The sequence below is a fragment of the Myripristis murdjan genome, chromosome 17, assembly GCF_902150065.1.
Source record: "Myripristis murdjan chromosome 17, fMyrMur1.1, whole genome shotgun sequence".
Taxonomy (NCBI): Eukaryota; Metazoa; Chordata; class Actinopteri; order Holocentriformes; family Holocentridae; genus Myripristis; species Myripristis murdjan.
Window position 1 is genome coordinate 6,620,722 of NC_043996.1, and position 27,921 is coordinate 6,648,642.

General features: G+C 41.7%; 3 protein-coding genes across 4 annotated transcripts; 1 reads left to right on the top strand and 2 right to left on the bottom strand.

The window, feature by feature from the left end:
- Positions 1–1,223: 1,223 nt before the first annotated feature.
- slc7a8b (solute carrier family 7 member 8b) lies at positions 1,224–16,433 on the bottom strand. Its single transcript, XM_030074410.1, has 12 exons — positions 16,283–16,433; positions 15,494–15,712; positions 13,469–13,673; positions 12,156–12,307; positions 8,624–8,749; positions 7,454–7,607; positions 6,813–6,936; positions 6,459–6,562; positions 5,570–5,666; positions 5,313–5,462; positions 4,564–4,741; positions 1,224–3,801 (listed from the first exon to the last, which is right to left on the bottom strand). Exons 2-12 carry the CDS (start codon positions 15,639–15,641, stop codon positions 3,674–3,676), a joined length of 1,566 nt encoding a protein of 521 aa, XP_029930270.1. The 5' UTR covers positions 15,642–15,712; positions 16,283–16,433; the 3' UTR covers positions 1,224–3,673.
- A 1,582-nt stretch (positions 16,434–18,015) lies between these two features.
- Positions 18,016–25,701, bottom strand: prmt5 (protein arginine methyltransferase 5). Of its 2 annotated transcripts, none has more exons than XM_030075103.1 (16): positions 25,496–25,701; positions 25,095–25,213; positions 23,757–23,842; positions 23,411–23,545; positions 23,100–23,212; positions 22,924–22,973; positions 22,659–22,822; positions 22,386–22,547; positions 22,202–22,279; positions 21,784–21,842; positions 21,322–21,444; positions 20,212–20,387; positions 19,784–19,987; positions 19,568–19,678; positions 19,067–19,131; positions 18,016–18,857 (listed from the first exon to the last, which is right to left on the bottom strand). In XM_030075103.1, exons 1-16 carry the CDS (start codon positions 25,591–25,593, stop codon positions 18,705–18,707), a joined length of 1,896 nt encoding a protein of 631 aa, XP_029930963.1. In that variant the 5' UTR covers positions 25,594–25,701; the 3' UTR covers positions 18,016–18,704. The 2 variants fall into 2 exon arrangements, with proteins under 2 accessions (XP_029930963.1, XP_029930964.1); XM_030075104.1 differs by lacking the exon at positions 25,496–25,701 and adding an exon at positions 25,330–25,348.
- Positions 25,702–26,422: 721 nt separating this feature from the next.
- psmb11a (proteasome 20S subunit beta 11a) lies at positions 26,423–27,848 on the top strand. The gene is made up of 3 exons (XM_030073951.1): positions 26,423–26,442; positions 26,972–27,356; positions 27,519–27,848. The coding sequence occupies exons 1-3, from the start codon at positions 26,423–26,425 to the stop codon at positions 27,846–27,848; spliced, it is 735 nt and encodes a 244-aa protein (XP_029929811.1).
- Positions 27,849–27,921: the final 73 nt, after the last annotated feature.

Consider the following 27,921-nt stretch of genomic DNA (forward strand, 5'->3'; position numbering starts at 1 on the left):
ACTGATATGACATTTTACAAACTGTCATCATTGACAGAACTTGGCTCAGACAGTGACAGGCAGGAAACTAAAATGACTAACGCTAACCCTGCACAAATCTTACTTTGTCCTTAGGCAAAGGGGAATGAATAAGCAGCTTAAACGTTTCACATATGAATAAACTTATGAATAACATGAAAAAATAATAGTTTAAGTGCTGTAAACGATAAGGAAACAATCATATACAATAACTGACGTAATTGTGCAAAAGTAGAAAATAATATAGTGACATTATTCCTCGTGGAAAGCTCAACATTGCAGATAAACTCTGTTTCGTCCATTACAACATCTGGCTTCTCAACTGGGATCACTGACTTTAAGGGGATAAAATTGCTCCAAAAATGAAAAGAGCTCCCACCCACTGAATTATTTTACAAAGTAGATTTTTTTTTACAGTTTGATTTTCAGTTTCACATTTTTTTTAGTAATTACTTTTGGTGTTCCATATTTATTTATACATTTATTTAGGTGTTTGTTACTTTTATGTAGATGTTCATTTCAACAGTTACCCGGTTTCTAATAGAGTCAAAGATTGTTCATTTCAGGCAGTCATTTTTTTTTCCTGCGTGGTGAGAGGGGTTATTTTGGGCGATTAAGCAGCTTTTGGCTTTTTCCTGCCCCAAACTATCTTTATTATGTTGGCCTTTAAAAATCCACTACCGGGCGACCTCTAGATCTTACCACAAGAGGTTTTTACAGAGATATCAATGATGGCTCCTGCTGCAGAAATCACACTGTATTCTCACAGCAGGAACTTTGTCCTCAGATCCACGATTCTGAAAATCCATTAGGCTTGAAGGAGTGCACAAGCTGTCGGCCTACTTATTTTAGTTTGACAAATTTGCCATCAAAGCTTAATGCCATGTTGAACACTCCTCTGGCTGCTCTCTTTGATTCTGTTGACTTAAAGAAATATGGGTTTGATTGTATTCTAAAGTCGCTTTTGCAGTCAGTCCTGCTTTGACATTTGGTGAAGAGAGCCTGCCTGCTCAGCTCCCAGCAGCTGCCTCACACTTCAGACAGCTACACGGTGGATGTAATGTAAAGGAATGGTACAGTATGAGCTGAAGCTTGTGTTTCAGTTTTTAATTAAGAACTCCATTACCATGGGTTCACTGTCAGAGAGGATTATGAGCTTTAATTATGGTTTCACACAGAAGAAACAGGCCAAGTGAGCTCAGATGGATGATGATAGCAAAGATCTTGCCTTTATTATCACTATTCAGTCCTGGTGCCTCTCATGCAATACCACATTTATGTCTGGCCGTGTGGTTGACAGAGATGATTGCTGTTGGAGTTTGCCGCACTCCTTTTGATTGAAATCTTAAAAACCCACTGTAACCCACAGTACACAACCTGCTGTTTGAAACATTTAATTTTTGCTCATGGCAAACTTTTTAAATGTCAATTTGCAGAGAGAAATTTGACTCCAAAGCACCACCAAATGATTAATTATCCAAGCTATATTGGCAAACTGGGCCACATCTACACATCATGCAGTTTGATGGGAAGCACAACCTCACAACCTACAGTTTAAAAACATCAAAATCAGTTGGATTTTCATTTTGAGAGTTTTTTTTATTTTTGAATATTACAATTTGGTCCTGTTACAGAAGTCTCGGTCAGCTGTCTGGAGGGCAGACCGTGATGCATCCTCTGTCTCCACAACTTCCAGTTTGTTCTGGTGTCGAAAATGAGAAGTCTTTTTGTCCAGGAGGATGATCAGTGTATTTGTTAGAAATGAGACAGCTGATCTTTTAACTTAAAATGCCTGAAATAACCATGTAGTTTGGTGATCACGTAAATGCTTTTAGATTGAGGAGAAACACATCTTCACACTAATGTGTAGATGACCTTATGATTGGCAACTTTTATGACACTGATGCCCAAATTGTACATTGTTCCATACTGCAGATGTGTGTGATTCCATGCTGAATTGTTTTCACTTCACGAATTTATCTTTTTTTTTTTTTTTTTTGGTCAGGCACTTTATCTTAAAAGAATTCATGCTTTCCAGAAATTTGTCCTGTTCTACAATGTTCTGTTGTGTAATTTTCATAGATCAGTCAATTACAAGACATTTTTCACATTGGTGGCAGCCCCCAATGATGGAATAATGGAAAGCACTTTGATTGGTACTTTCAGTTAACATTTAAATTTTGGGTTGATTCAATGAACATTCAGTGAATTCTGGCCAAATGTGTTGATGTTCATTGTCTCGTAAAATCCAAACCACTGGACCCATCATCTGTGAAAATCCTCAGTCATCCAGGTCATGGTTAGCCAAGGAGAGCTGAATCGAGAGCAACTGGACTGTTAATATATTCTTGAAGACGTTTCTCTTCTCATCCAAGAGGCTTCTTTAGTTCTGCCCGACCGGTGTGGGGATGTTTTCCAGGTCATTGATAACACTTGGCTTGTTAGTGCTCCTCCCGGTTGTGACAACAACATTAGTGTGGGTGGAGTCACCTGAACCCAGGAGTCAACAACAGTTGTTTGGTTCACAAGAGGCCAAGAGTGAATGGCTCAATTTCCTGGGAAGGTGTGAAAGAATTGTCTGTCATCCCTTCCCAGAAAATGGGCACTGAAGGGATGACAGTCCCATCAACTCCTCCATGTGTATATTTAAAATCACTGAGTCAAGATTCAAATAACAATAGAATGCATTCACTGAGAGAATTAAGTTAGTAGAAATATCTGAAGCAAACTTCATCTGCACAGTAACCAACAGTCTTCTCTTCTCTCTCTCCCAGCCTCCGGTCTAGCTATGATTGATATTCATGGCTAAAGCAAGCAGCCAACTAGAGCTAATCTAAATCGGGTAATTTAACAAAGTATGAGAACATGTCCACTGGAACCATAATAACGTCTCACCACTCGACTTGTATTTTTCTGCCACACTCACTCTCTCACTCACAAGGTGACTTTCATGACACAAGTTGTGTATCCTCTTTCTGCAAATGGAGATTTCAGTCCTTTCCATGAACTAGTGAAGTAAAAATTACATTTCCATAAAGCTTGTCATCTGTCTTTTGATTTTTTTTTCCCAGGGTAAAAATTCTGGTTCTATGATTGCAATGTTAAGTGCTGTTCCATCAGAATTTAAATTCCAATTTTCGAATGGGCAAACAAGAGAGGGTTACAAAGAAATAATAAATGCAGTGAGACTCACACAAAAAGTGGGACTGTCAATTCATGTTAGTGTTATGATAATGACATAATATGCACAAGCTTGAACATTAAAATAATCTTCCATCCACCTCAAATCATTGTCCACAGACAAACAAGGACACAATAATAAAGACAATACAAAAAGAGACATTTTAGATCCTAGTTTGAAGACAAGAAAAATGGCCATGTGGGTCAAAACTTCTGTTCAAAATAAGCGATATTGCATCTCAAACGCCTGTTACCAGGCAGAATTACACTGAGGCAGTGGTGTTCAGGATTAAGGCCAGTCAAAGAAAACCTCGAGAAAGAAATTTCAGCACTACACACATTCCTTCAACATTTAAATTTAAATCAGGTGAATATCTTGTGGTTCCTCTTTCTAGGAGTCTTCTCCAGGCCTTTTTTTCTCAACCCTCTAAGGGTGTGAATAAATGTCTGTGTTTCTGTTAGTGCACATGTTCAATCAGCTGTTTATGGGCTTTCCTTCATCCCCTTCGTTATCTTTCCCTTCAGGCCCATGGGGCTTCGAGCTCTCTTCCATGATTGGGTAAACAACCAAACACAACTTTTGGCACAGATGAGTCATGTAACCTGTACAATGGGAGAAAAGGGAGAGACTGGTTAAATCATTTTTACATGAACCTTGTAAACTCGTAATTCCAATGAAAACATTCTTTACATGATTCTTAGATGGTCAGACCTTAACAGCACTTTGCATTTATATGTACCACAACTAGGTTGGCATTGCCTAGATGCTTGTTCCTTATCTCATGTTCTGAATCCACTTCACTAAAGGTGTGACAATCACTGATCATTTCCTCAGGTTGAGGAAAAGTTTAATTTGTTGTTGTTTTGTATTTGATTTGTTTAGGTTTAAACTACCCGAGTACACTTCAACCAGGGATTAGTGTGGTGAGTAAAAACAAATCTGATTCCAGTCTCCTAAGCATAATGGACTTGTCTACCCTCTTTGCGGTAATTCCCCTTCTCTGGTGTTCAAACCAATTAAGAACACTGCTGAATATGAGCAGCAGCCCAGATTGTGGTTTGCCCTCACTGCATTTTTTTTTATTGCCAGGCTTCCAAGCAATGGGAACTGTAGCATATTAGATGTCATCCTCTGCCTGCTTATATCCATAAAAACCTGTGTTTTGGGGTCATCTGCCATAGTTGGCTTAGATGAAGTTCCTACTCTCAGTTCTCTCTTGGAGGAAGGCGGAGACTTGCATATTGGGGTGTGGCTATATTTTATGCCACGTGAGTTTGAATCCAGCAGCTCAGAAGCATGTACTCTTTACTAAATTAATTAAGATCCTCCATAACCCTTTATTTAAAATGGCAGGATTTCCTCACCAATGTTGGTGTCAAAGCACTGTGGCTTATTTTCCCAGTATATTCCAAGGAAGTATACAGGGACACCGGTCATCATGATTGCCAGACCAACACCGCAGACCACAGGCTCTGAGTAGAGGGAGAAAACCAGCAGGAATGCCCAGAACAGCAGGTAGATCACAGGCCAGATCAGGCTCACCTGAAGGATGAGGGTGGACAGATCACTCACTGGGAAACAAGAATCTGTTGTAAAACCTCAAATATCTCTTAAGCACACTTCTGTATGCTTCCTTAAAATGCAGTAAACAAAAAAATTGAGGTCTCGTAGCTTTAGTATTTTAAAATGACTGATATATTCTGTATAATTCCTGTGGAAATATCAAGCTCCAGAAATAACGACTTCATTCTGTGAACATTTAAGAACACTGAATGTAACCGTTCTAAATCTAATCTAAAAGGTGTGATCATATCATTATTCTACAATACAGTCATACAACATGGATGACTTTAACCAGTGGCTTGGATACTTTATCTAACATGGGTTATGTTTTAACAGAGGAGTGAAGAATGACTGAAGAAAGAAAAGTGCCAAAGCATGACCTCTAGCAAAAAATTAAGTGACTTTTGAAGCCTTAAACAGGCATAGCAATATCAAATATATCAGGAAGAATGTGTAGACCGCATGGAAATTTACCAAATCATGATCAACATTTGGATAAAGGGGTTAGCTGTAAGACCTCCCACTAAACTGGTCTGACAGTGTCTTTTACCTTTATGGGGCGATACATGTTGGGCTCTTTGATGCGCAGGACAATCTGCCCAGCGACAGTGACGCCGTAGAAGAGGTAGTTGATGAAGCCCACGTAGTTGATGAGGGTGTAGATGTCACTGGTGCACAGCATCAGGAGAGTGGAGATGCACTGAATGGGGGCGAGAGGAGTGGAAGTGATGGCTGCTGACAGGGAAAAGTCATCGGGAATAAGGATAAGAAGTAAACAATTTTGTGTTCGTATGTGGAGGGACTCACAGTGAACAGCAGGGCTGGGATGGGAGTGCAGCGGCCGACATGAATCATGGCCAGCAGACGTGGAAGATGGCCTTCCCTCGCTCCAGCAAAGAACAGTCTGAGAGAGAAAGAAGCGAAGGCGACTTGTGCTGAGAGCAGAATCAGCTGGTGGTTGCTTAGCATGCATGCTTGGCAGCTGAAGAAACGGCTCAAGGATGTGCATCGACAACACACAACTCAAGCGATTCTATGGGAGCACCAGTGTCACGATTGAGAGCCAATTTGCATCAGGGTGAGAGATGGGAGGACCAAGAGCACAGCTGAGTCAGCAGTGCGGAACCTATTGTTCAAGTAGGATCACATTCCCAGTTTCACATGTGCTTCTAGACAATTTTCTGATGGAGGGTTTTTCCACACAATCTGAATCCAGGCAAGTGTTAATATGTCTGGTTCAATTTGTGTTACAGTAAATACACAGAAACCACCTGGTGCAATGAGCATGTTAACAAACATATGAGTGTCTATGCATACTGATATTACAAAAATATTTCTTTTTCCATATTATTGCCTGTTGTTGAAGATGTTGGCCAGGTACGTAAAAGTCCATCTGACTAACATAAAAGAAGAAATCATCAGAAAGAGGTTTATATTTAATTTACTCATCTGAAAATGAAGGTTTGAATGAGAATCTGCATAGAGAAGATGGTGTGTTGGTGTTAACGCTTATGTGCTTTATTCCTAATTACTTTTTCATTTTTACCATGCTTAAGCCTGTTTCTCCCTGTGCATCTTTATAGCCCAAAACTTGGGAAAATGACACCACAAAAGCATAGCATTCACCGAAGCTACAAAGAGAGGGGAACAAGGGAGATGAGGATGAGAAATGGGGGTTTGGGGAGCACAAACTGACCGCGAGGACGTGAAGAGGGAGCCATTGACCCCCCCGAAGGTGGAGAGCGCCACAGAGATGGGCATGATCCATGACATTACTCCTAGCAACTTCTCTCCAAACGTCTGGGAGAGAGCGTTAGGAGTAGAGAGACAGAAAGAGAGAAAAGGGTAAATGGTTCAAACACATACAAAAATAGTAGAAACTAACCAAGATATTTCAGAATGACATGTAAAAGGGCAAGAAACTATGCTACAATGATGGGCATGCAACTGATCAGCAAAACATAAATATAAAGAAGCTACTAGCGGCATGTATTTCATACATGCACGAACCGAACACTGACTGTGATGATTTGGGCGAATTTGTTCTCACCACTGCAACAGCATTGGAGGCCAGCAGCTCCTGTGGGCTCATAGCTGTGACGTAGGCCACGTTGGCGAAGACATAGACAAAGGTGACCAAGGGAATTGAGATGAAGATGGCACGGGGCAGGTTCCTGTATGATGAAAGACAAGATTAAAAAAAGCTGGCATTTTCATGTTATCTAGTCTTTTCTAGCTTCTGGGGTTATACATGCCTTTTGGTAGTGAAACACTGTAATGTAACATCACATTGCAGGTGATGTTGCCAAAGCAAAAAAACATTCATGAATGCTTTTACCAAACACTGAACAAAAAGAGAGCACTTGCCCGACTCAGGCAAATAATATTACCTAAAATCACTTGTCCTGTGATTTCATCATATGATTGTTTCAAAGAGTTTGCTAAAATAACATTAAGACTGTCTGTGGCTCTTGCCACTTGACAGTGCTAGAAACATTTTGGCTTTTGTTATACACTTAAGAGAAAATGACTGAGACCCACTGAACAATAACAGTGCTTCATCAACCATTAACTTCCACAAGATTTTACTTTAAGTGCAAAAAATGTGCACAAGTACCTTTTCTACATGCGGCCCACTGGCAGGAGTAATTTCAGATGAGGTATATGTGTGTATCTATGTGTGTGGCTCACCTATATGGGTCAACCAGCTCCTCCGTGACATAGTTGAGAAAATTCCAGCCTCCATATGCAAAGGAGCCTTGCAGAAAAGCAAGAGCTATGAGGCCAATATCATAGTCTCTGAAAGTCTCAAAGGCATGTGCTGGTTCCAACCAGTAATAGTGACCTGGGAACAAAACAAAGACAAAGCTTTATTGAACAAAAGTCTTCATCTCCGAGTACCTACTCACATTCAACAACCTTGAACAGCAGAGGGCACCAGACACTAATGTCTTTTACAGTGTTTGCAGGTCCTTCAAAAGGCTGACGATTTCTAACAAGGAATTACCTCAAAATTAGGGCATTAAAAGCTCTTAAAGTTAATTGGTGCTTTTTGAGACTACCTGTTCATGCAGACCTGTATTCTGGCAGGTCATGTTTTCATTTTCAGATTTATTAATTTTGAATAACTGCTGTTAAGTTTTGAGTTTGACTGCAGTCATAGGTTCCTCAAAGTAATTAATTGCAGATGCACTGTTTTAAATAACTCTGGTGCAAACATCCATCCTGATATAGACTGGACTGGCCTTTAAAAGATTCTGTCATATTCCCCATACTTCATGCTTTAGATTTACCTTTTAGAACTTGGCTCATAAAATTCCCAAAAAGATAAACACTTACCTCGACTTTTATCATTTGATGAGGTACATTTAATTGCACACATATTCACACAGTACAGAAGACACAGGTGAGTATCAAAGCATGATCACTTAGAAGTGTGGACTAAGGGTCTGTTATACACTAAGCAGTTGGTATCTCCAGCTCCTGTCCCACATAAAGTGGGATACGAGCTGACGATATGAGTGAGTGAGTAAGGCTTGCTTCGCTGGGCTTGGCAATGTGGGTGCATAGAGTGCGGTTGGGGATTATGAGTGGGATGAAGAGCTATGAAGGACTCTAATCCCTCTTTCACGTTGGGATCACTGAAATCCCGTGGGAGGCACGAGGGGACTGTATTGTGATGGTAGCTAAACCGTCCCCTCTGTAACAGTCCTCATTTTTTCCTCTACATCTTAGAATTGTGTCCTGAGCAATACAGACATGGACAAAGAAAGAAACAGAGGCAGACAGAGGGATGGCGCTAGGAGAGACAGAGCTTCCATGAGAGAAGAAGACAGACTAACAACCAGTCATCTAGTGTACCTTTGCAAATCTGTACGAAGCCCATGACTATGATGAGGCCCAATGCCAGCAGCTTGCCAGCGGTGAAGACGTCCTGCACCCGCGTGGCCCAGCGCACACTGTAGCAGTTCACCCATGTCAACAACACTGTGGACAGGAAGAGGATACATCATAACTACAGGTCCATATCATAAGACAGAACGAAACTGGTTTGATCTACAAGGTGTGTGAGGAGTTCTACAGTCCTACTAACATACTATATGTGCCTAAAAATAAATTAATGCAACTGGTCAAGCTGAAAAAAATAAATAAAAAGGAGCTCAAGCGAAACCTGGCAAAGTATGGAAAAGGTTTATAAATGGAAAACTAAACGGCATGTCAGCACTCCCATTTTTCATAATTCTGCCTTACGGACTGGAGAGTGGCATTTTCATCAGTTAAATGGCACAATGCTGACATACATACTTAAGGTGATATTATGAATGAAAATGGCTTGGGTACTTTACAGGACCTGAGGGAAACACATAATATTTCACCAAACTCTTTTCTCTTATATTTGCAGTTATGGTCTTCCTTAAAAGCTGTTGGAATTCCACTTAATATTGAGCCTGTCACTCAACCTCCAATTAATTTGATCCAAAGACTTGGAGAGATCTCTGAGGGCTATGTAGAAGTCATTTATAATTCACTTTGAGAATGCTCACAGACTTCACTTTCTATTATAAAAATATGGAACAGAGACAATGCTTGTACAAACTTTTCCATAAATTGGCACAAGTTTTTAAAATATCTTTCTCCTCACACAATTTAAATAATCAGTTAATCAATTTGACGTTTGCACAGTTTTTAAACCCAAAATTGTTGTTTCCACAAATTGTATGTTATGAGCGGGATCTTATGTGATAACTGTGGGGAGATGACTGCATTCCATAGCTTTGCCACAAATTGATGGCTAATGAAGGCGAAGGCAGCAATCAGATGCATGTACGCATAAAATGTATTGTATAGTTCACATATCTTGTCACGCTCTAGATATTCCCTCTGCCTACTCTTATGTTTTGTCATTCTAATCCATCTCTATTTCTGCTGCTTTTTCTCTGTAAAGAATTTAAAAAAGGAGCTCAAGTGCAACTTGAGTGTCAACACAGCAACTTGAATTTTCAGTTACTTCAGTCATCATGTTTCCTCATTGTGTTTTTATTTGTTCTTTATATTCACCTGGTAGACATTTCACCACAGAGGGCTAGTTTGTCCTTAAAACAAACAAGCAGCCTCCACACAGAGAGACAGGTAAGTCAGGCTATTTACCAGACAGAAGTCAAACATCCCCAGGAAAATGATTAGACAAAAATAAAATTCCTGAGCCAGTTAGAGATCCTTTTTGCTCATTAACAGAGCCCACCTGGGTCATCCTGGACATCACTTGCCAGAGGCCTGTGAAGTGTTACCAGGCTCACCTGCAGCTCTGTCCCGAGCACCTGCTATAATGAGCACTAACAGGATTCTTCAAAACCTGTCAAAGTGAGCTGCACAAAATCTCATACTGACAGTAGACTAGCTTGTCCCTGTGGGCTGCAGGTTGAAAAAGGAAGACGTGACACAGAAGTGTCAACTAAAATTATGCTTTAATGAGTTCAATAGGTTCCAAGTGGGAAACACCGCAGGAGACAGATTGGTTGAGGTGACTGCTTTTTGCACAGAGTTCTCTCTCTTCTCTCTCACAGCTGTCTAAGCTGATGCCAGTTCCGAGCACTTTAAATATCACAACATTATGTGATGCTTTTATGACAGAACTAAAAGACTCTTCAGCACACAGAAAGATTTTGCTATTCAGATACCAGCAGTCTAGAGCTACACTAGGCAAGATATTTATGTAAAAATGCAGCTGTCTTATCAGCCTAAATCCCTAACTTTGACTGCAATAGAGAAGACAGTATCTTCTCCTGTTTGTCTGATGTAATTCTAGTTTTGCGTTTGAAGATCTCTCCATCTACAGGAAATGACAAATCAGAACTTAAGTGCAAAACACAGCCTATCTTGGGGCTGGACAATATATCAACATGATATCAATATTGTGATATCAGACCAGATATCGGCTGGGATATTGGACATGTTAATATCATGATCTGACATAGCGTTGTCTTCACCTGGTTTTAAAAGCTGCATTACAGTAAAGTGATTTATTTTTCTGGACTGACTGACTGTTCTTACTTTTCTATTATTAGATTTTACCCACTTCTTATATAGCATTACTGATGATTATTTATCAAAAAATCTCATTGTGTAAATATTTTGTTAAAGCATCAATATTCCTCTCCACAATGTCGTCACAATATGGAAGCATCAAGGTTTTTAATCAATGATATGATTTTTTTTTTGTTCATACTGCCAAGCCCCACTACAGTCATCATGTGACTGTATGCGTCGGTTGAATCAAGTATTTATGACGTGCTTTAGAGGAGATTTCAAAGATATATGTTGTTTATCGTGCTATAGCCTAAAAATATTGCAATGTAATTTACAAGCATCAGCAAGTTCAAACTTTTCAGAGAGTTATCTCTCACTGCCGTTTGGAGCCACCGGCGTGTAAAGTTACCAACTACAGCTTAAAGCATAATTCCAGCCACAGTGATAATGTTTTAAGCCCATTTTCCAGTGGGCTCCTCTCTTACCCTTCAAAAAGTCCTGTATATTTTTACATGCCATTATCAGACAAACAGATGCCTTGATTTATTTGCCTCCCTCTAGATGCTATGCACATTCATTCAGCTCCAAACGATATTTGAACTAGATCTCTGAGATGGCGAAATAAGCCTAGTAATGTAATACATGGTGAAAAAGTGTGTCTATAAAATTTTCATAAGAACTTGCCTAAAAATGCATTAAAAAAAAAAAACTGACTGAAAACTTGTTCTTATCCTGACCAAATACATTTGAATGTTTTGGAACTGGAGGAAAGGCAAGGGTTACCATGTCTATGATGCTCAGCAAAAATGTAAACACTGGAACAATGAAGGTATAAAAACTGGACACTGCAAATGGATTTAACCGTTAAAAAGTAAAGAAAATGTCCGCAATAATGTTTGTTTATGTTTCTGTTTTCATATTGGAAACCCAACTTCTCACTAATATTCTGCAGTTACATCTAACCCTATTTCAAGTAATATCTATGAGATGTGTTGCAGTCAGGTACTAAGAAAGAAAGTTTAATATGTAATATGTTAAATTTAGCATGTAGTAGCACAAATCAGTCAGACCTGGGGATGATAAAAAAGCTTATTTCCTAGCTACAACGAGATTTGTTTGGGGATTTAGAAAACATAAGTGAAATGTTAACCAAATCCCTCTAGGTGCAGGTTACCACAAACAAACAAATAGAAATTTCATACGGGACTCTGGAAAATGGGATTAACGTTCACCACGGTGGAATGGTCTTGCTGTGCTCCATCATGAACTGTATCTGTAGCCACCATGAAGCCTTCAGCAGACAAAATGCACCGACTTCAACAAAGGCCAATTTAATCTTCAAATACAGCTGAACGTTATGACTCACGCAGGCAGACGGCGGCCAACAGGCGCAGCCCATTCTCTGGGGGGATGCAGGAGGGGAAGAGGGGCTGCAGCACGTAGTTTGAAAAGGTGAGGGCGATCACAGCCTGGTTGGTGGGGTAGATAACCAACAGTGCAATCCACAGACGCAGGAACCTGGGGGAATAATACAGGCAGCAGCTTAATGAGACATGGCAATAGACTTATGTCGCACAACAGCATGTGCACACACACAGCCACACACAAGTACAACTGTATGCGAGGACAATACAAGCCCTCATTACGGCAAAATGTAGCAGGATAACAAGATGAACTAATTGCCAACTTAGCATACCAGCTACCAGAATTACTCTACAATGTGCACTCATCCATTGTTGTGAAAGACAAGAGGAATAAGTAGAACTGGGTCAGCAACATCCTGGGGTTTTTGGAAATACACAACTACACCACAAAGGGGGGGTTACTGTCAAGTGTGCATGGCCATGAGGAAGTGGCATTATAGTATGTGTGTGTGTGTGTGTGTGTGTGTGTGTGTGTGGTGAATGGGACTGAAATAACTGGAACTTCTAATTAATTAAAAAAGACTTGGTGCAACTTTACCATGATGATTTCTGAATCTTCTTTTATGTATGCACCATGTAGCATAATACTGACAGCACTACACTGAAGTTTAGCATACTTGAAGTGACAAAGCAGATCTTTTTTTTTAAGTTTGTTACAAGTGTTTAGGTTGCATCATGATTTACATAATTCTTAGCTGTGTCCACAAACTGTCTTCTGTCACGTTAGATATCAGGCCTCATTTCCCTCTCCCTTGAGGCCATTTGCTGCCATTCATTTTCAGCTGGTATGAAAAACATCTTCCCCAGGCTTGAAAAATATGTAATAAGTAATCCATCACAGCAAAAATGCCGCCTTAATATTTTTTTTTCAACAAATCTTTTGTTTTAACATAGGCATTGTCCTTGAGCATGACTGAAACTGAAGTGTCTGCCAGAAATAACTACCTGTTTACTATGTTGCCTTACAAATGATACTGTCACTGTTATGATTCCTTTTATTTATGGCAGAATTGTCAGTGGGGACGCAGTTAAACTGAAGCCAGATTCCTCAAATTAAAAAGATGAAAAACAAGGAAATATTAACACATCTAATTAGATACAAAACACATAAAATTGAAGTGTTAAGTTAAATCAGCATTGACCTTTAAAAGAAATATGCAATCTCATTTATTAACATGGGGCAGCGCTATCTTTTTCCACGTGTACTTGTACTGAGTGATGACATTTTCATCATTACAGTCCATTTTTCTCTCACCCAGCCAATCCTCCGAAGATGTCCTTGACGTAGGAGTAGTCTCCCCCCGACTTGGGGATGGTCACGCCGAGCTCGGCGTAGCAGAGAGCGCCAATAGCTGTGATAACTCCTGTGGCGACCCACACAATGATGGCCAGCCCCACTGAGCTAGCATTTTCCAGAACCCCCTTAGGACTCACAAAGATGCCCGATCCAATTATGTTGCCTAAGAGAGCGAAAGACAGAGAGACACAGTGCAGATTAAGAAACAGACGCTCATTAAGGGACTGCTGCACTACATGCTTTAATTAATTGTCTTCCAAATAAACCTAAACAACCAGCATGGATTGTTGAGTCATCAATCTTCTGTATCAGGCCAGGCGGTACTGCAGATTTTACTTGTTCACAAACAGTGAGAGAGAAACAGCAACATATAAAAATGAGCATGACAAAGATAAGTTCTCTGGATGGTGAAACAAAGGCAGAGCAGATTGAGTACTGTATACGGAAAGTGACCGTTTCCCGTAACTTGATCCCCAGTTTCCTATGTAGACTTAGAGACAGATGACATGTAAAAACTTGAAATCCCATTTCATCAAGTCAGCTGCTGTTTGGAGCAGTGGTACACCAAACAGGATCCCATACTAAGAAAACATCATTAGTACCTACTACTTTGAAGGTCTGCCACCATTAGCTGTGGCAGATCATGTATGCTTGAAATAGAAATGAAATTGGCTCATACAGATCAAATTCATCCCATATCAAACCTACTGTGGTTGGAATCAAACTCAGACAGGTGATGTCAGGTTTCCTATGTGATGATTTTTCCCAGTGCATTAAGGGTTATCAATAAATGAACTTGAAGTGATAGCATTGACTCTGCCCCTTGATCAAAGAAACAGGATACGGTACTCTGTAATTACAGCTTCAACCCAATAAAATCCATGTTCAATTTTGGACTGCACAGTGCAGTCATTCAATAAAGGGATACAGTCAAAATATTACAAAACAGATAAAAATGGCATTGCAGAGCTTGGAAATGGATTAACCCATCCCCAGTTATGAGTCTTTGCACTCTTCCATCCATAATAATCTATTTATCATATCTGGGTCAACATAAAAAGTGGGGAGGCTACAGGGCCTTCCCTGTGAACGGTGCAGCCACTGCAAAACCATCCATGCCACTGATGGTAATGGAAATTGCAATCTCGACACCGGCGGGCAAGCATTAGTGGGATTACTTTTTATCGACTTTCTCTGCATGTGTGGGAGGCACGGAGGGACTGAGGAGGTCTGATGGCAGCCAACAAATCCCTGGAAGCATGAGAGTGACATTGAACGGGCATGTGTAAGATGTACGATGCTGCTTGTGCACTGACACTGGCCAGCAATCCAGACAGGGAGAGGCTCAGGTTGGAAAGAAAAATTAATTAAGTGGAGAGACTCCACAAGCAGCAGCGTTTAACCCCTTACTTAAACGCCATGCAAACGTCTGCAGTGATACAGCGGCCACACCCATAACTACATTTCCTCCCCAGCTGTAGAGGAGAATGTATGCTTCAGTCACCATAGATATGAGCTGCTTCCTTGAAGATATACAACTAACATCAGGTGGTAAACACTATCTGAAATCTTGGCAACCTCATTTATCCGACTTAACCATTTCTGACATCATCAGAAAGGGCATAGGCCTACCCACTATGAATGTTATATCCATCTCAAAGAGAACAAAGAAAATGATTGATTTTCACAAGTCATTTTGAGAGCACAGCCCTGAAAATGCCACAGCAGCACATTTTTCATTTGTGGTTGACACAGACGACTATCAAGTTACTATATGTAATGAAATGAAGGTAAACTTTGTTTATGTGCTGTTATAGCGTGACAAGTGCTCATGAAATAAACGCATTGCACACATCACTCAGACTGACACCTGGTCTCTTTAAGCATAAGTTAAATAAAATGGATCTGATTTTCCTTTGTGTCATGGTTCACCAACATTTTTATTTGACACTACTGAAGGGACCACCACACTGACTGACTTACCCACTATAATGCCACAGGCGCTGACCAGGCCGATCTCTTTTTTCAGAGCCACCCCGGAGCTCCCTGCCTCTTTCCCGGCGTCAGACTGGGACTCCTCGGTCTCCGACTGGCCGCTGCTGCTGCTCCTTTTCTTCGGACCCTCAGCCATCCTGAGGCCCTCCTTTCTCCACAACTTTATCCGCTTTTGTTGTGCAGGTGACAGGTGCAACACCTCCCTGCCTGTAGCCGAAACCAGTCAACACATTTTAAAGAGTAAGCCGGGTAACCACAATTTCAATTTCTGAGAAAAAGCCATGATTTCCATCCCTCTTCTATGAAACAGATGCTTTTATTAACCCCAGCCACATTTCCAAACGGCAAAGGCAATCAACTTCTTTCCCCCCGGTGCATTTTTTTTTCTTTTTGGTCTGACTTGTGGCAAAAAATAAAGCTTGTGAATGACTAAAGTGCTGATGGCAATGGTTTCCCCTCTTCTGTTGGCTACAGTGATGCTATAATTAGAAACTACATCACGGCATTAATAATTCAATGGATGCGACGTGAAGAACCGGCCCACTGTAGCCTGAAGTGGCCACACACCGACTTTAAGCACAAATAAATACGTTGCAAGTAGCTTTAAGAAGCGTTCAAATATTTAAGGTCAACTTAACAGCTCCAAGCGGGGAAACAATACCTGAAACACTTAAACAAGCAACAACGTGACGGTTTGCAATTAGTAAATTTGTTGGTCTCCACAAATATACCGTGTCCCGCGGTGTAAAATGAACCAATTCATAAAAGGACACTCACCTTTACAGCTGCAGTGACTTGAGAAAAAAAAAGATATTTAAAGCACCCTGCTATGTGACCGACTTCATGTTGGCGGTGTAGCTGCCGGGGGAGGACCGCGACGAGCCGGATAACAAAAGACTCCCAGCTGACAGCCGCGAGGAGAATTAGAAAAGCTTGTTACTTACAGCCAATCAGCGCGTCCCAACAACAAAATGCCCTAAGCCCCGCCCTCCGCCCCGCTCGGGCTAGGTAGGCCCCACTGCCCTCATGTCCCATCCCATTGATGGTTATGGCCACTGATGGGACTTGAGAAATTGAATGGACCAGTTTCTATGGATGGGACTTTCACTCTGAAGATTGATGAGATCCACTCACTGCTTATGTCACATGGCACATAACCACCAACAAATGTGTCCACAAAGTCTCTCTATAATTTAAAAAATCTATTACAAAAGCAATTGATGAAATATGTTAATCAGATTTGTTCTATGTGCTCAGTGGTTATCAAAGTTTTTAATCACATTGGACGTCAGCGACCTGAAGCAAAAGATCACTGATGCCATTGCCACCACTGATGAGGCTCTGCTACAGCGAACATGGGAAGAAATCGAGTACCGTCTTGATGTGCTTCGTGCAACTAATGGTGCCCATATAGAGGTGTATTAAATGAGGCAAAAAAAACTTCACTATCTACTCCTCATTTTGTAATCATTTCCACAGACTTGTCTATTCATTTGCTTTTGTAATAAATTTGTTAAATTGTAAAGAGACTTCATGGACACCCTGTATGTCTGTATTCTTGGGCTCACTACTCTGTCTGCAGCTGTGTATCATTATCACCGTTTTATAACTATTTTATTTTCCAGAGCCAATCCCTACAGTAACTTGCATGGGTGTGATTAATCCTTAGAGACATCTCTTTATTGTTAGGCTAGAAATGTGCATTAAGGCCTGACAAAACATTTAAATCCTCATTTAGCTCCGGTTGTGGGCGTCATCTTAAGTAACTGTAGTCTATGTGATATGTGTGAACAAGTGCATGTTCCTACATGATAAGACTGCACAGGGAGTGTTGGTGGGCCCCCAAGAGCAGACACAAGTAATGTAGTAAACAATTGTGAATGTGTGTGAGCGTATGTGTGTGTGCGCGTGTGTTTTTTTTTTAATCTGGGTAGCAGGGTAATTTCTTAAAATGGGCCCAGTGTTGCAGTAAGACATTACTTTGGAGAATGAGCAGTGTAGTGTGTGTTCAGCTTTAGATATGGTGGTACTGGCATTACATCATGTTGAACAAGGCCATTATCAGCTGTGACTGAGAAGCATGAGTTGTGTGCTTTTGGCCCATCTAGGCCAGCTGAACTGATTTTGACAGTTGCTCTAAGGCAGAGGGTGTACAGCATTACTGTTTTCAGGCTGGTATAGTGCTGATTGAACACTGTTTCTAAATTAGCTCAGGCACAACTCTTTCTAGGTCTTAGTGATAAGAGTATCAACCAGACAAAATGTGTCCAGCAAAACTTAACACACATCTTGTTTTCTCCTATTTGACAAAACAATTGATCAAGACTACACTCAGGATGGTTTTTTTTCCCAATGTGATTTCTTAGGTGACATCCATGTGGAAAAAAAAAAAATCACATCTTTGCTCCTTAGGTGGCTGTCTGATTAAAGCAAACAGCTGTGTGAACATTGCTCACGCTGTCAGTGTGACACATTTTACAAACCTTTTCATGGTGATTCAAAAGACACAGTGCCTTACAGTTTGTCTTTATTGACAACATGGTTCAAACATATAGAAACGTACTGTAACAAAAGGATGAAAAGACACCCGAGTCATGATGGTATGGGACCTGAACAACTCAAGTTTCCTCTGACCTTGAGAGTGTGTTTCTTTTGAGTGTCAGTATGGAATGTGTGCTTGGTAAGGCAGAGGTCCTGTTGGATAAAGGGTGTACGTCTGTGATGACGATCAGAACAGGAAAACCAAACCAAACGACAAACACCTGACAAAGCATGAGGAACCAATGGCAAGGAGTTTTGACAGTGACCCATTGGACCTATTTCAATGAGCCAATCTCACTGGGTGTTGACTTGTTTGACTGCTTACAAATAAAAACAAACAACAACAACAACAAAAGAAAAATACTAAACTGTATGTGGATGACAGTCCATGCCTGCTGAGAGTGACTCCTAAAAAAAACTTGTTCAATCAACCAGACTCAGAAATCTGGTTAATCCAATTATCTATTACACTATCGTCTCAAAAGTGCCTGCATGGAAGGTTTTCAGACCCAGTCAGCACAGGCTTAGGGGCTCACAACAAAGTCCAGTTTAACTGTGTACATAAAAAGAGCCGAGCTACATCCACCCCATTTGCCACCAAGTGCCTGTAAATATGTGCCAGTATGCTTGCTGATGGGTGTGATGTCATGTATCTTCTTCACAGGCCAATAGTGTAGGAGCGTCCTGCTGGGTTGTGGATGGCAGAGCATGAGGGCTCAGTCACGGCCCACTCGTACCACACTTTCTTCCCGTTGTTGCAGCGCCAGAATCGCACTGTGACATCATCATCCCGGGACAGGGGGATGGGTTGCTATTGGATGGATGAAGTAGGGGGTGGGGGGAGGGGTGCAGAGGACAAATCAGTGAATGAAATTTTGTTCAACTTTTTTAAGTAATCATATTGGATTTAGATTTTGTATTTATCATAGTGCACTCCTGCAGAACAAAAAAAGACTACACTAAAATACAGACAAAACATACAGTACATCACTCAAAAATGTAGATTACTGTAAAACTTACTTTGAGAGGGAAAAGGATTGGGAACCAGGAGAACATACCAGGTGAATGTGTATCTGGCTTGATACCTGCAACACACAAGTTCACAATAAGCACATGAATATTTGGACGTAACCTCAGCATGACATGCTCTTGTCTTGATTAAAAAAAGCTTAATCTCACCTAAAAAAAATAAAAGTTGAGTGTAAAGAATAAAAAGCATCTATACCTGTTTCAATAAATTCATGGGTTATGATTTTATAAACTGTAGAAACTGATCTGATTGAATATGAGCAGTCTTTCCTTGTGTATCTAATGACTTTGTTTCTCTGTTGTCTCTGCAGTTTTGTTTTCCCCACTCCTTCTCTTGGTGGAAGAGCTTGTGGGCTTGCCTATATCACTCTGCTCAAGTCCCTAACCTCTCTCTGACTCTATAGCAACTGGCCAGAAAGCAAAGGGAGATCTTGAGGAATAAATCTTACTGATGGCCAGAAAGTTACACAGAAGTGCTTAAAGGTGACTTACTGAGAGTGACATCTTTGTAGAGAGTGGTCTCGAAGTAGCCAGCAAAGCCGTGGAGCACTGAGTTACAACCCACTGAGAATCTGAGGCACTGATATCGGTTGTTGTTCATATCTGAGACAAAGAAGAAAGGGCTGTCAACACATATGTAATTACATAACTGCATTATGTCAAAGCATACAGCGTGCTACTTGCTTGTTGTAGTGTGTTTTTGTCTACCTGTGGTGGGGTGAGTGAAGGTGAAGCAAGGTTTGGGCTCGGCCAGCTGGTGGAAGTTGTGCAGGCGCACGACGTAGGGGGTCTCAAAATGGCACTCGGGATCCTTGTCGCGTTCCCGGCACCCTCGCACCTCATTATAAAGCTTGGAGGACGACAGGGGAGCCAGGAAGGATGTGTAGGAACAGGGGATGCTCACTCCGTCATCTGAAAGTGACATGAGAGGATGAGTAAAAGACAGAGAAAGCCTGTGTGCAGTGGCCGTGAGAAGTGAAAAAGCATTGATGATAATGGAGCATAACAGGAATCACTTTCACATTCCTTGGTGTGGAAATATAAACATGAGATCAGTATACTTTATCCCTGCAGCAGTAGTGTCAGCACAGAACAAAAAACCCCAGCAGTGAAAGAGATGAAATGCAACAGTGTACCTTTGAGAAAGTGCTGTGCTCCATCTAGACACTCTGGGGAAAGTTCATTGTCACCAAACGATCCTAGCAGCTCACTGACAATAATGTCAGCCTTCTCAGGCGCCTCCCACTCCCGCATGTCACATGACACTACTGTCACCTGATCGCCCCACTCCTCAAAGCGCCAGTTCTCCAAGCTGAAAGAAAATGTTCGTCTAGGTCAGTTAAATCCTTAATGCGCTGACTTGATCGCCCCCAGCATTAAAAATTTCAAGCTCCACTAAAAGTAACTTATCACAATCAGTGATTATGACCAAAGTCAAAAGCCAAGTCTCAAGGAGCTTCATCTGTGTAGAAGGAATTAGGAAAGGAGTTGCATAAATGCAACCTGCTTCAATTAGCCGTTACAATTCCATTTTGCTCCATAAACCAAATAGCTGTTTGCAAAAGAAAATCTGCCATCTGAAGGGAAGATCTAACTGTTGACACTTGCCCAATGAATGTTTCCTGGGGTAAACAGATTGTAAGTGTCACTGAGGCATTTCCCTAAATACGTTTACTTATAAAGGCTCTCGATACATCGCGTGTATGGGTACCCTGACACAGCCTGCTCATCTCGTCAGTTCATTTTTATTTGACTCGCAAAACCATCTGATCATGCTCCAACTAAGTGTCATTGGAAACTCAAAATAGACCAATCAGCATTCTTGGAGAAACTATGGGTGTGGTTTAAGTGACGGTGACATTAACATAGATTTTTCTAACAAGGACAGAAAGAATCGTTTACCAATGCACTAACTAATTTGCAATACGCTTACCATTATGCTTGCTCACTTGCACCATGACAGTTGGTGCTGTTTGTTTGGCTTTGTTGCTCTGATACGATGAATATGGTTTGTTTGTTCTAATTGAATGTGTTAGCCAATGATAGACAGATGGCTGATCCAATCACCTGCTACATATTTTTTTCCAGCACCTGTTGCTTCCACCTCCTTTCCAAACAGTTTGAACACAACAGTCCAGACTCTGTTTCATGAATTGAATGATGGAAAGCAAATCAGATTATGGCTGTACCAGGCTTCTTAATGGTGTACACATGCACATAAGCAGAAAGATAAATATTCCACTCACGTTACTACAGCATTGGGGTTTTTCTCTACAGCATAGACCCTCAACTTCCTGTCTGCCTGTCTGGCAGCTCGTAGGGAAGCATTGACCAGGGGACCCCTCCCTGCCCCCAGCACCATCAACACCCTGTGGCAGAGACAAGACCATTAAAAAAAAAAAAAAAAAAAAAAAAAAAAAAAAAAAAAAAAACACACACACACAAAAAACTGCAACCTATTCTCAATTAATTTACCTCACAAGTTGAGTTGTATGTTTGTCATTATGTTAACTAACAGATTCGAACTTATTCTAAGAGTGGAAGTAGTAATATTTTGACTCTTACAAGGGGAAAAGAGTTCTGATTGCTTGATGCCATTTCACCTTATGACCTGTTTATCCCAACTTTTAAATTAATTGGACTGCAAAATCTGACACACACACACAAAAAAAAATCAAATTCCTAGAGGCTGTGGAAGAACTACTCACTGGACATTGGTGTCTTTTTGTTCCTCTGGCACTCTGTCGAGTAGACACTTATACACAGCCTGTAGACATAAAGCATGGCAGTCTAATCAATACTTTGAGCGTCATACCGCTCCCACACATGTATATAGGTCTGTATCCCTACAGCTATGGAAAATATTGGTCTGAGTCCTGTGTAGCTCCTCAGGGGTAGGGGTTCACCAACCTTGCTAAAAATGTCTTCACTCCCATACAAATGTTATATTGGACTGGAGTTGTGCTTTCTGAGTGACCTTTGACTTACTAAACTTACATTGAAAATTTGTGATACACGTATGCACCATGTATCACCAACTCCTTTTGACTGATAAACTTGTAGTCTAATTGATTCTAATGCATTGAAATATGTTTTAAGTATGGGTGCAGGCAGCGCTGGTCTTACCTGTTGGTACTGTGAGTATTTAATAGGGTCCTTCTCAAACACTTCATATGTCTGAGACTCCAAGTTGTCCATGAGGGGCTAAAGGGAGGAAGAACAAGGCAATAATATAGGCAGTCATCCCAACAACAAAACAACACCACCTATCCAAACATGCAAACATAAGTGGGCCCACGGAGACGCTCACCTGAAGCGGGGACTGCAGGTAGTCTTCATAGCCCTTGGCGAAGAGCTCATAGGCATTGGGTGCAGGTCTGTTCTGGTTGAGGTATTCCAGGTATTGCAAGTACGAGCGGAAGTCCTTCTCACTGTGGCGACTGGTGCCTGAGAAGATGAACTGGGCCTCCAACTGTGAAAGGAGACAATTGAATTTCGGGTCATTTCATCTCTTTACAAACATTTGGCATCAAAATAACTGGTGGTGAAACGTTTGAGTTTGTATTGAATCTGAATTCTATACCTTGAAAAGACGGAAGATTATTCGCTGATGGGCTTTTGACAAGACAGGGAAGCCCTTTTTATTGGTTAAGAAGATGTTGGTGGGAAGTATGGCTGCTTTGATCGGCTCCCCGAGCCACTTATCGATCACAGAATCTGAGGGCATGTCCGCTCCAACTTCAATAGCTGCAGGAATACAGAAGAAAAATATTTAGTACCAAAACGTCAAGCATTCCTTAGTGCTTTTTCATTGCCCCAGGTTGTTGTTTCCCAGTGTCCTTTCTCACCTAAACAGATCCTCTTATTGTAGTCACAAAGAGTTCTGAATGAGTGCCACCTAGAATAGGAGAGGAGAAGAGAGCACAACATGTCAGGATTATAAAGGAAATCAATAACATCTATGTTGGTATGCAGGCGGCGCTCAGCCTGCCTATGAAATGTAGTGTACTGGCATTGGACTAACCAGGTCCAGGTCTTCTCATCAACACTTGCATCATCAGTGCTTTTCGATGGTTCATTCTCAATGAGTTCTTCTTGTGTGTCCTCTGGGGCCATTAGGGGGACACGGATCCAGAACTGCTCAGGCACAAATAATAGTATCAGTTAATTGATGAGTCCATACAACTTAATACAAGAGTTAAACCAAGCCCAGCAAATAAACCCCACCGAACCCTCTTGCGTGCAATCAATAATCACTCTCAGCTAGGATTTTCTGCTGCCTTAAAAGCAATCTATGAATGCATGCTGGATTTGTTTTAATGTTCTGTGTGTTACATTTGAGGTGTGGTGTCCGGTTTGGATGTGATTTAGCAGCAGCCGGGCTAGGTTGGCACTATGGGGGCCCCTCAGAGGGATCATGAAGACTGGAAGACCTAAGTAGGCTGAGAAGTTCAGCTCCTGCACCAAAGCCTGAGGAAAAAAACAAGACAAGACAAAGGACAGAGAGAAGATGTTTGAAAGTAAAGGGGAGGCAGATGAGGAGAGGTCAGTTCACTCTAGACCACAGAATTTAGTGATCACAGAACTCGCTTTGTAATTGACCCCCCCCCCCCCCCCCTTTTTTTTTTTTTTTTTAAATACGACCGTCAAACAAATGATTCAAAAGCGATGTACAACTTACAGCCTCTGAGTTCCTGCGCTCTGTCTCGATTTCTGAGTCTGCATCGATCCATGGAGAAAGCTTTCCAACAATAAGTGTATTCCAATCTGGGCAAAGCACAATTGATTATTAAGTGAGAGCATTCATTTTCTCATCAGCCACTTCATCTTGCAATAATAACATCTGTGAAAAGAAGTGTGAAAAAGGCTGGCGCTGACATTTTACCAGCACACTGCATTTGATCAAGCATTCATTGTAGAGCTGGGTGATAAATCAATTACATGGATTAATTTAGGTATGTTTTAAGTCGTTGCAAAAAACAGCTGTATCATAAAAAGTGAGATTTTGCCAACACGTTACAACAATTGCTGAGTGTTCTGTCACACCAGCCACATCTTCTAGCACCTAGAACATGCCCGCCCAGAAACACATGCACAAATCACCAGTCACATGTTAATGCCCACAAAGATTAGCATCAGTTAATAGTCTTGTTTAGTGAAAATCAAGTAAAGTCAAGAGATAAACTGTTATTTGTTTTTTTTGTGTGTTTTTTTTATGAGATTTTATTTTTCAGTCATGATCACTCAGCCCTAGTTCACTGTATTACTGAGCATGACCACTTCAGTAGAAACCTGGGTAAGATATTATAGAAAAGGGGAGTTATCAAATGGACATTTACTGTCACAGATGTTGTGCTAAATCGTACTAACTAGCGATCAGACCTAATCACCAAATATGTGCGACACTACATAAACCTGTGCTTACAGCTCTGCGCCAACAGATCAAGGTTCTGCAAGCAATCAGCCATATTATGCCCCAACAATAATGTTTACTTAGACGACAGTGATGCTAAGAGGTATATTTCAGGATGCAGTCGAACCCAAGTGAAATAAAATTTCCCTGACAATAAGCAAATCAGCCGCTACTGCCAATTCAACTGGTGTTTTCTTGAGAATGATACTCCAGTCAACTTCCTGCTAAACTTTTTTTTTTTTCTTACACATTTTCTAGTGGCCACTGGTAAATTTAGCATACAAACAATAACTTAACAATAGCAGCTCTCCTCTCAGTAAAATTCAGCCTTGGTCTGCCCGATACTCCCCGCGCTTCTCTTCCACTCACCCACGCCGTGGTGGGCGGAGGCGGCCTGTGTCAACACTTTTGTCAAAGTTGAAATTCAACCGAAAGTGGTGCCTTTTGGTAAATTAGAGGCCTATGTCCTAACAATTCGTGGCAGGTGCTACTGTCTAACCTGCTATGCACGTTTGCCGATAAATGAGGAAATATAGTTTGACGTAAAGGTGGAGATGTGGGAGCGCGCCTCGGCTCAAGCATCAACCCCGGAGAGAGAGCACTGACCTCGGCCACACAGCAGCAGGTCTGAACGGGTCTGAGCTCCGGAGCGGGATTTTGCGGGCTCCAACTCAAACTCTCTCCTGAACCTCGGGTGGAACAGCGGCATGCACAGGAAGTCAAACCTGAACAACAGGCAAAAACAAAACATTGATATTATATAAAATATAAACCGGCGATACATGTAGGATGTTATCTCGTTAGCTGTGCCTTAACTATCACGTAAAATTATGTGACAGACCAGAGCAAGAAAGACTGCCCGGGTGCAAATCTCCAGCATCATTGTGACTGGGCACGTGCTATCAATTCACCGGTTAGCCTAGCAACCGTCACGCATCTGAATCCCGTCCCTCGCCTAAAAGCAGCTTTACACAAGAAGGGATTACAAAGCGCAGCGCTATTCTCACCCAAGTTTGGCGACCGCGGCTAAAATGTCCGCTACCTCCGGCACGCAATTCAAATCTCTCCCGCAGGACACCCTGCTCCCTGTGCTGGCGGACGCCATGATTTAGCCGACTGAATGGATGGAGAGTATCTTGTTGCTCATGTGTTTGAGGAAACTGACGCCATCTTGGCTCCAACACGAAGTTGCTCGTCAGTGGTTGGCAACGTGCAAAAGAACCGTAAGGGCTTCTGTAGTAACCCAGTTGCACGTCTCGTCAATCATCGCGATATTTGCACCTGTAGCCGGCTTCAACCATAAGATAGACCACGAGACCTAAGAACAGTCCTCATGGGGTGCCTAAATTTGTTTTTCACGTAAAGAGCCCTTAATAGATGCACTTTGGACCACAGACTCACATATGAAAAAAGTTAATTCGTTATTCTTTTCTTTTCTTATATGATATAATTGGAAGAGAAATATACAGCCATTGATGTTGAGGAAGGTAAAGTGAAATCTCCGAACATCCTCTTATACAGTGCTTTCTTAAATAACAATTCAATTAAACAGTTTCAGGGGAAAACAGTTAAATTTAGCTTTCCTAATTTCCTAAGATCCCACTGGACTTTCTCAAAACCCTCTGGGGGTCCATGGACCCCATTTGAAACCACTAACAGCACAGAGGCCTCTACAGCAGGTCTAGTTCTGGTACTGATAAAGTAATTAAAATCGAATCAATTTGTTGACTGTAAGAACACCTGCAAACATGACATCATTACGCTAATCATGCGTGTTGGTCAATGATTATTTCTGTTTAACAACATGCTACACACACAAAACAACACACTGCATAGATAAAATTGCACATTACCTGGAGTTAAGCAGCCTCAGCTGTTTGTAGAGTGGCTTGTCCTGGTATCACTTTCACAGCGAGCATTCTCAGATAACGCTTATGTCCAGTCAAACGCCTGTGTGAGCTTGTGTGTTTCCATGTGGGTGTGTAAGCAAGCTGTGATGGGTTGGGAGACTATAAAAGGGCCACAGTTTAGGATTTTCAGAATACATAACGCCAGTGTAAGGTTGCACTTAGACATTTAAACACACCACATATAGAAACCACACTGGGATTGGGACTTAAGGATTTCTTTGGGTTATTTTCCTGTGACTGGATTCCAGTTTATTCTGAAATGCATGAAGAGCACTTTTTACTTGGCTGGCGACAAGAAAGACAATTAATTGAGGAATTTTGCAACTGAGGAATCAGCATCTACTTACCTGATACAACTATGGCATTAGAAGACATATGTAGCTTTAAGGACACCCCTGTGCGTCACAACTGGCTATCTTCTGCTTCACTTTTGGAAGGCACAACCTCAGCCTTTGATATGAGTGACCAATACAGCCTTGGATGGCAGAGGCTGATATCATCTGAGAGAAATGCTGGGGTCCCACTGCATTTTTTCATACCATCTTTGCCAAATTTTGCCCATTCGTGCAACAGACTCTCAACTGTTTCATCTCCATCCACCCAGTCAAGCGTGCCCAGGCCTTTCCCTTTGTGTCATGGCACCACAACCCTGGGTTTCATCTTCCAAGGTGGGGTCATTGCGGCTGCAGACACACGGGCCAGCGCTGGTGGGCTTGTTTGCTGTTCAATTGCCCATAAGATCACTCCCATCCACTCCCATTTGGTGGTCACCTCCTCCGGCAGCGGTGCGGACTGTGTGCTATGGGAACGAATTTTAGCAAGAGAGATCCGACTCTACCAGCTACGGTACAGGCGCTGCTTGTCCATAAGTGGTGCTGCCAAGCTCCTGTCATTCATGCTGCACCCCTTTAAAGGGACTGAAGTGTGTGTGGCCCTCACACTGTGTGGCTGGGATAAGGAAGCGGGGGAGAGTGTCGATTGGGCAGTGACTTCAATACACTCAAATAGCAAAACAATGTCCCTGAAACCACCTGGATCTTCCTTAATGAGTGATAATAGCTCACTGGCTTCTGTCAGTAACCAAGAAGTTACTGTGACAAGCCGGTCTACATCCACAAACAGTGGCCCGAGGCTGATATACGTGTGCAGCGATGGCACCCGATTGCAAGGAGACGTCTTTTCTGTGGGCTCAGGTTCTCCTTACGCTTACGGAGTCCTGGATGGAGGCTTGAGGTGGAGCCTGGATAAAGAGGAGGCGGTCGTCCTGGCCAGAGAAGCTGTGTTCAGAGCCACTCACAGGGACGCCTACTCGGGAAACAACGTGGACCTCTTCCACATCACGGCCCAGGGATGGAGACGCAGAGAGAGGGAGGATCTGAAAGAGGAATATTACAGAGACATGGAGAGGAGAATGAAGAAAGTGGAGGAAAGAAAAAGAGTGACACGTTAATTGTCAAATAGTCTCTCTCCCACTTGCACCCGAAGTCAAAGCTATTAGAGAGCTTTGATTTCATTTGAATGGG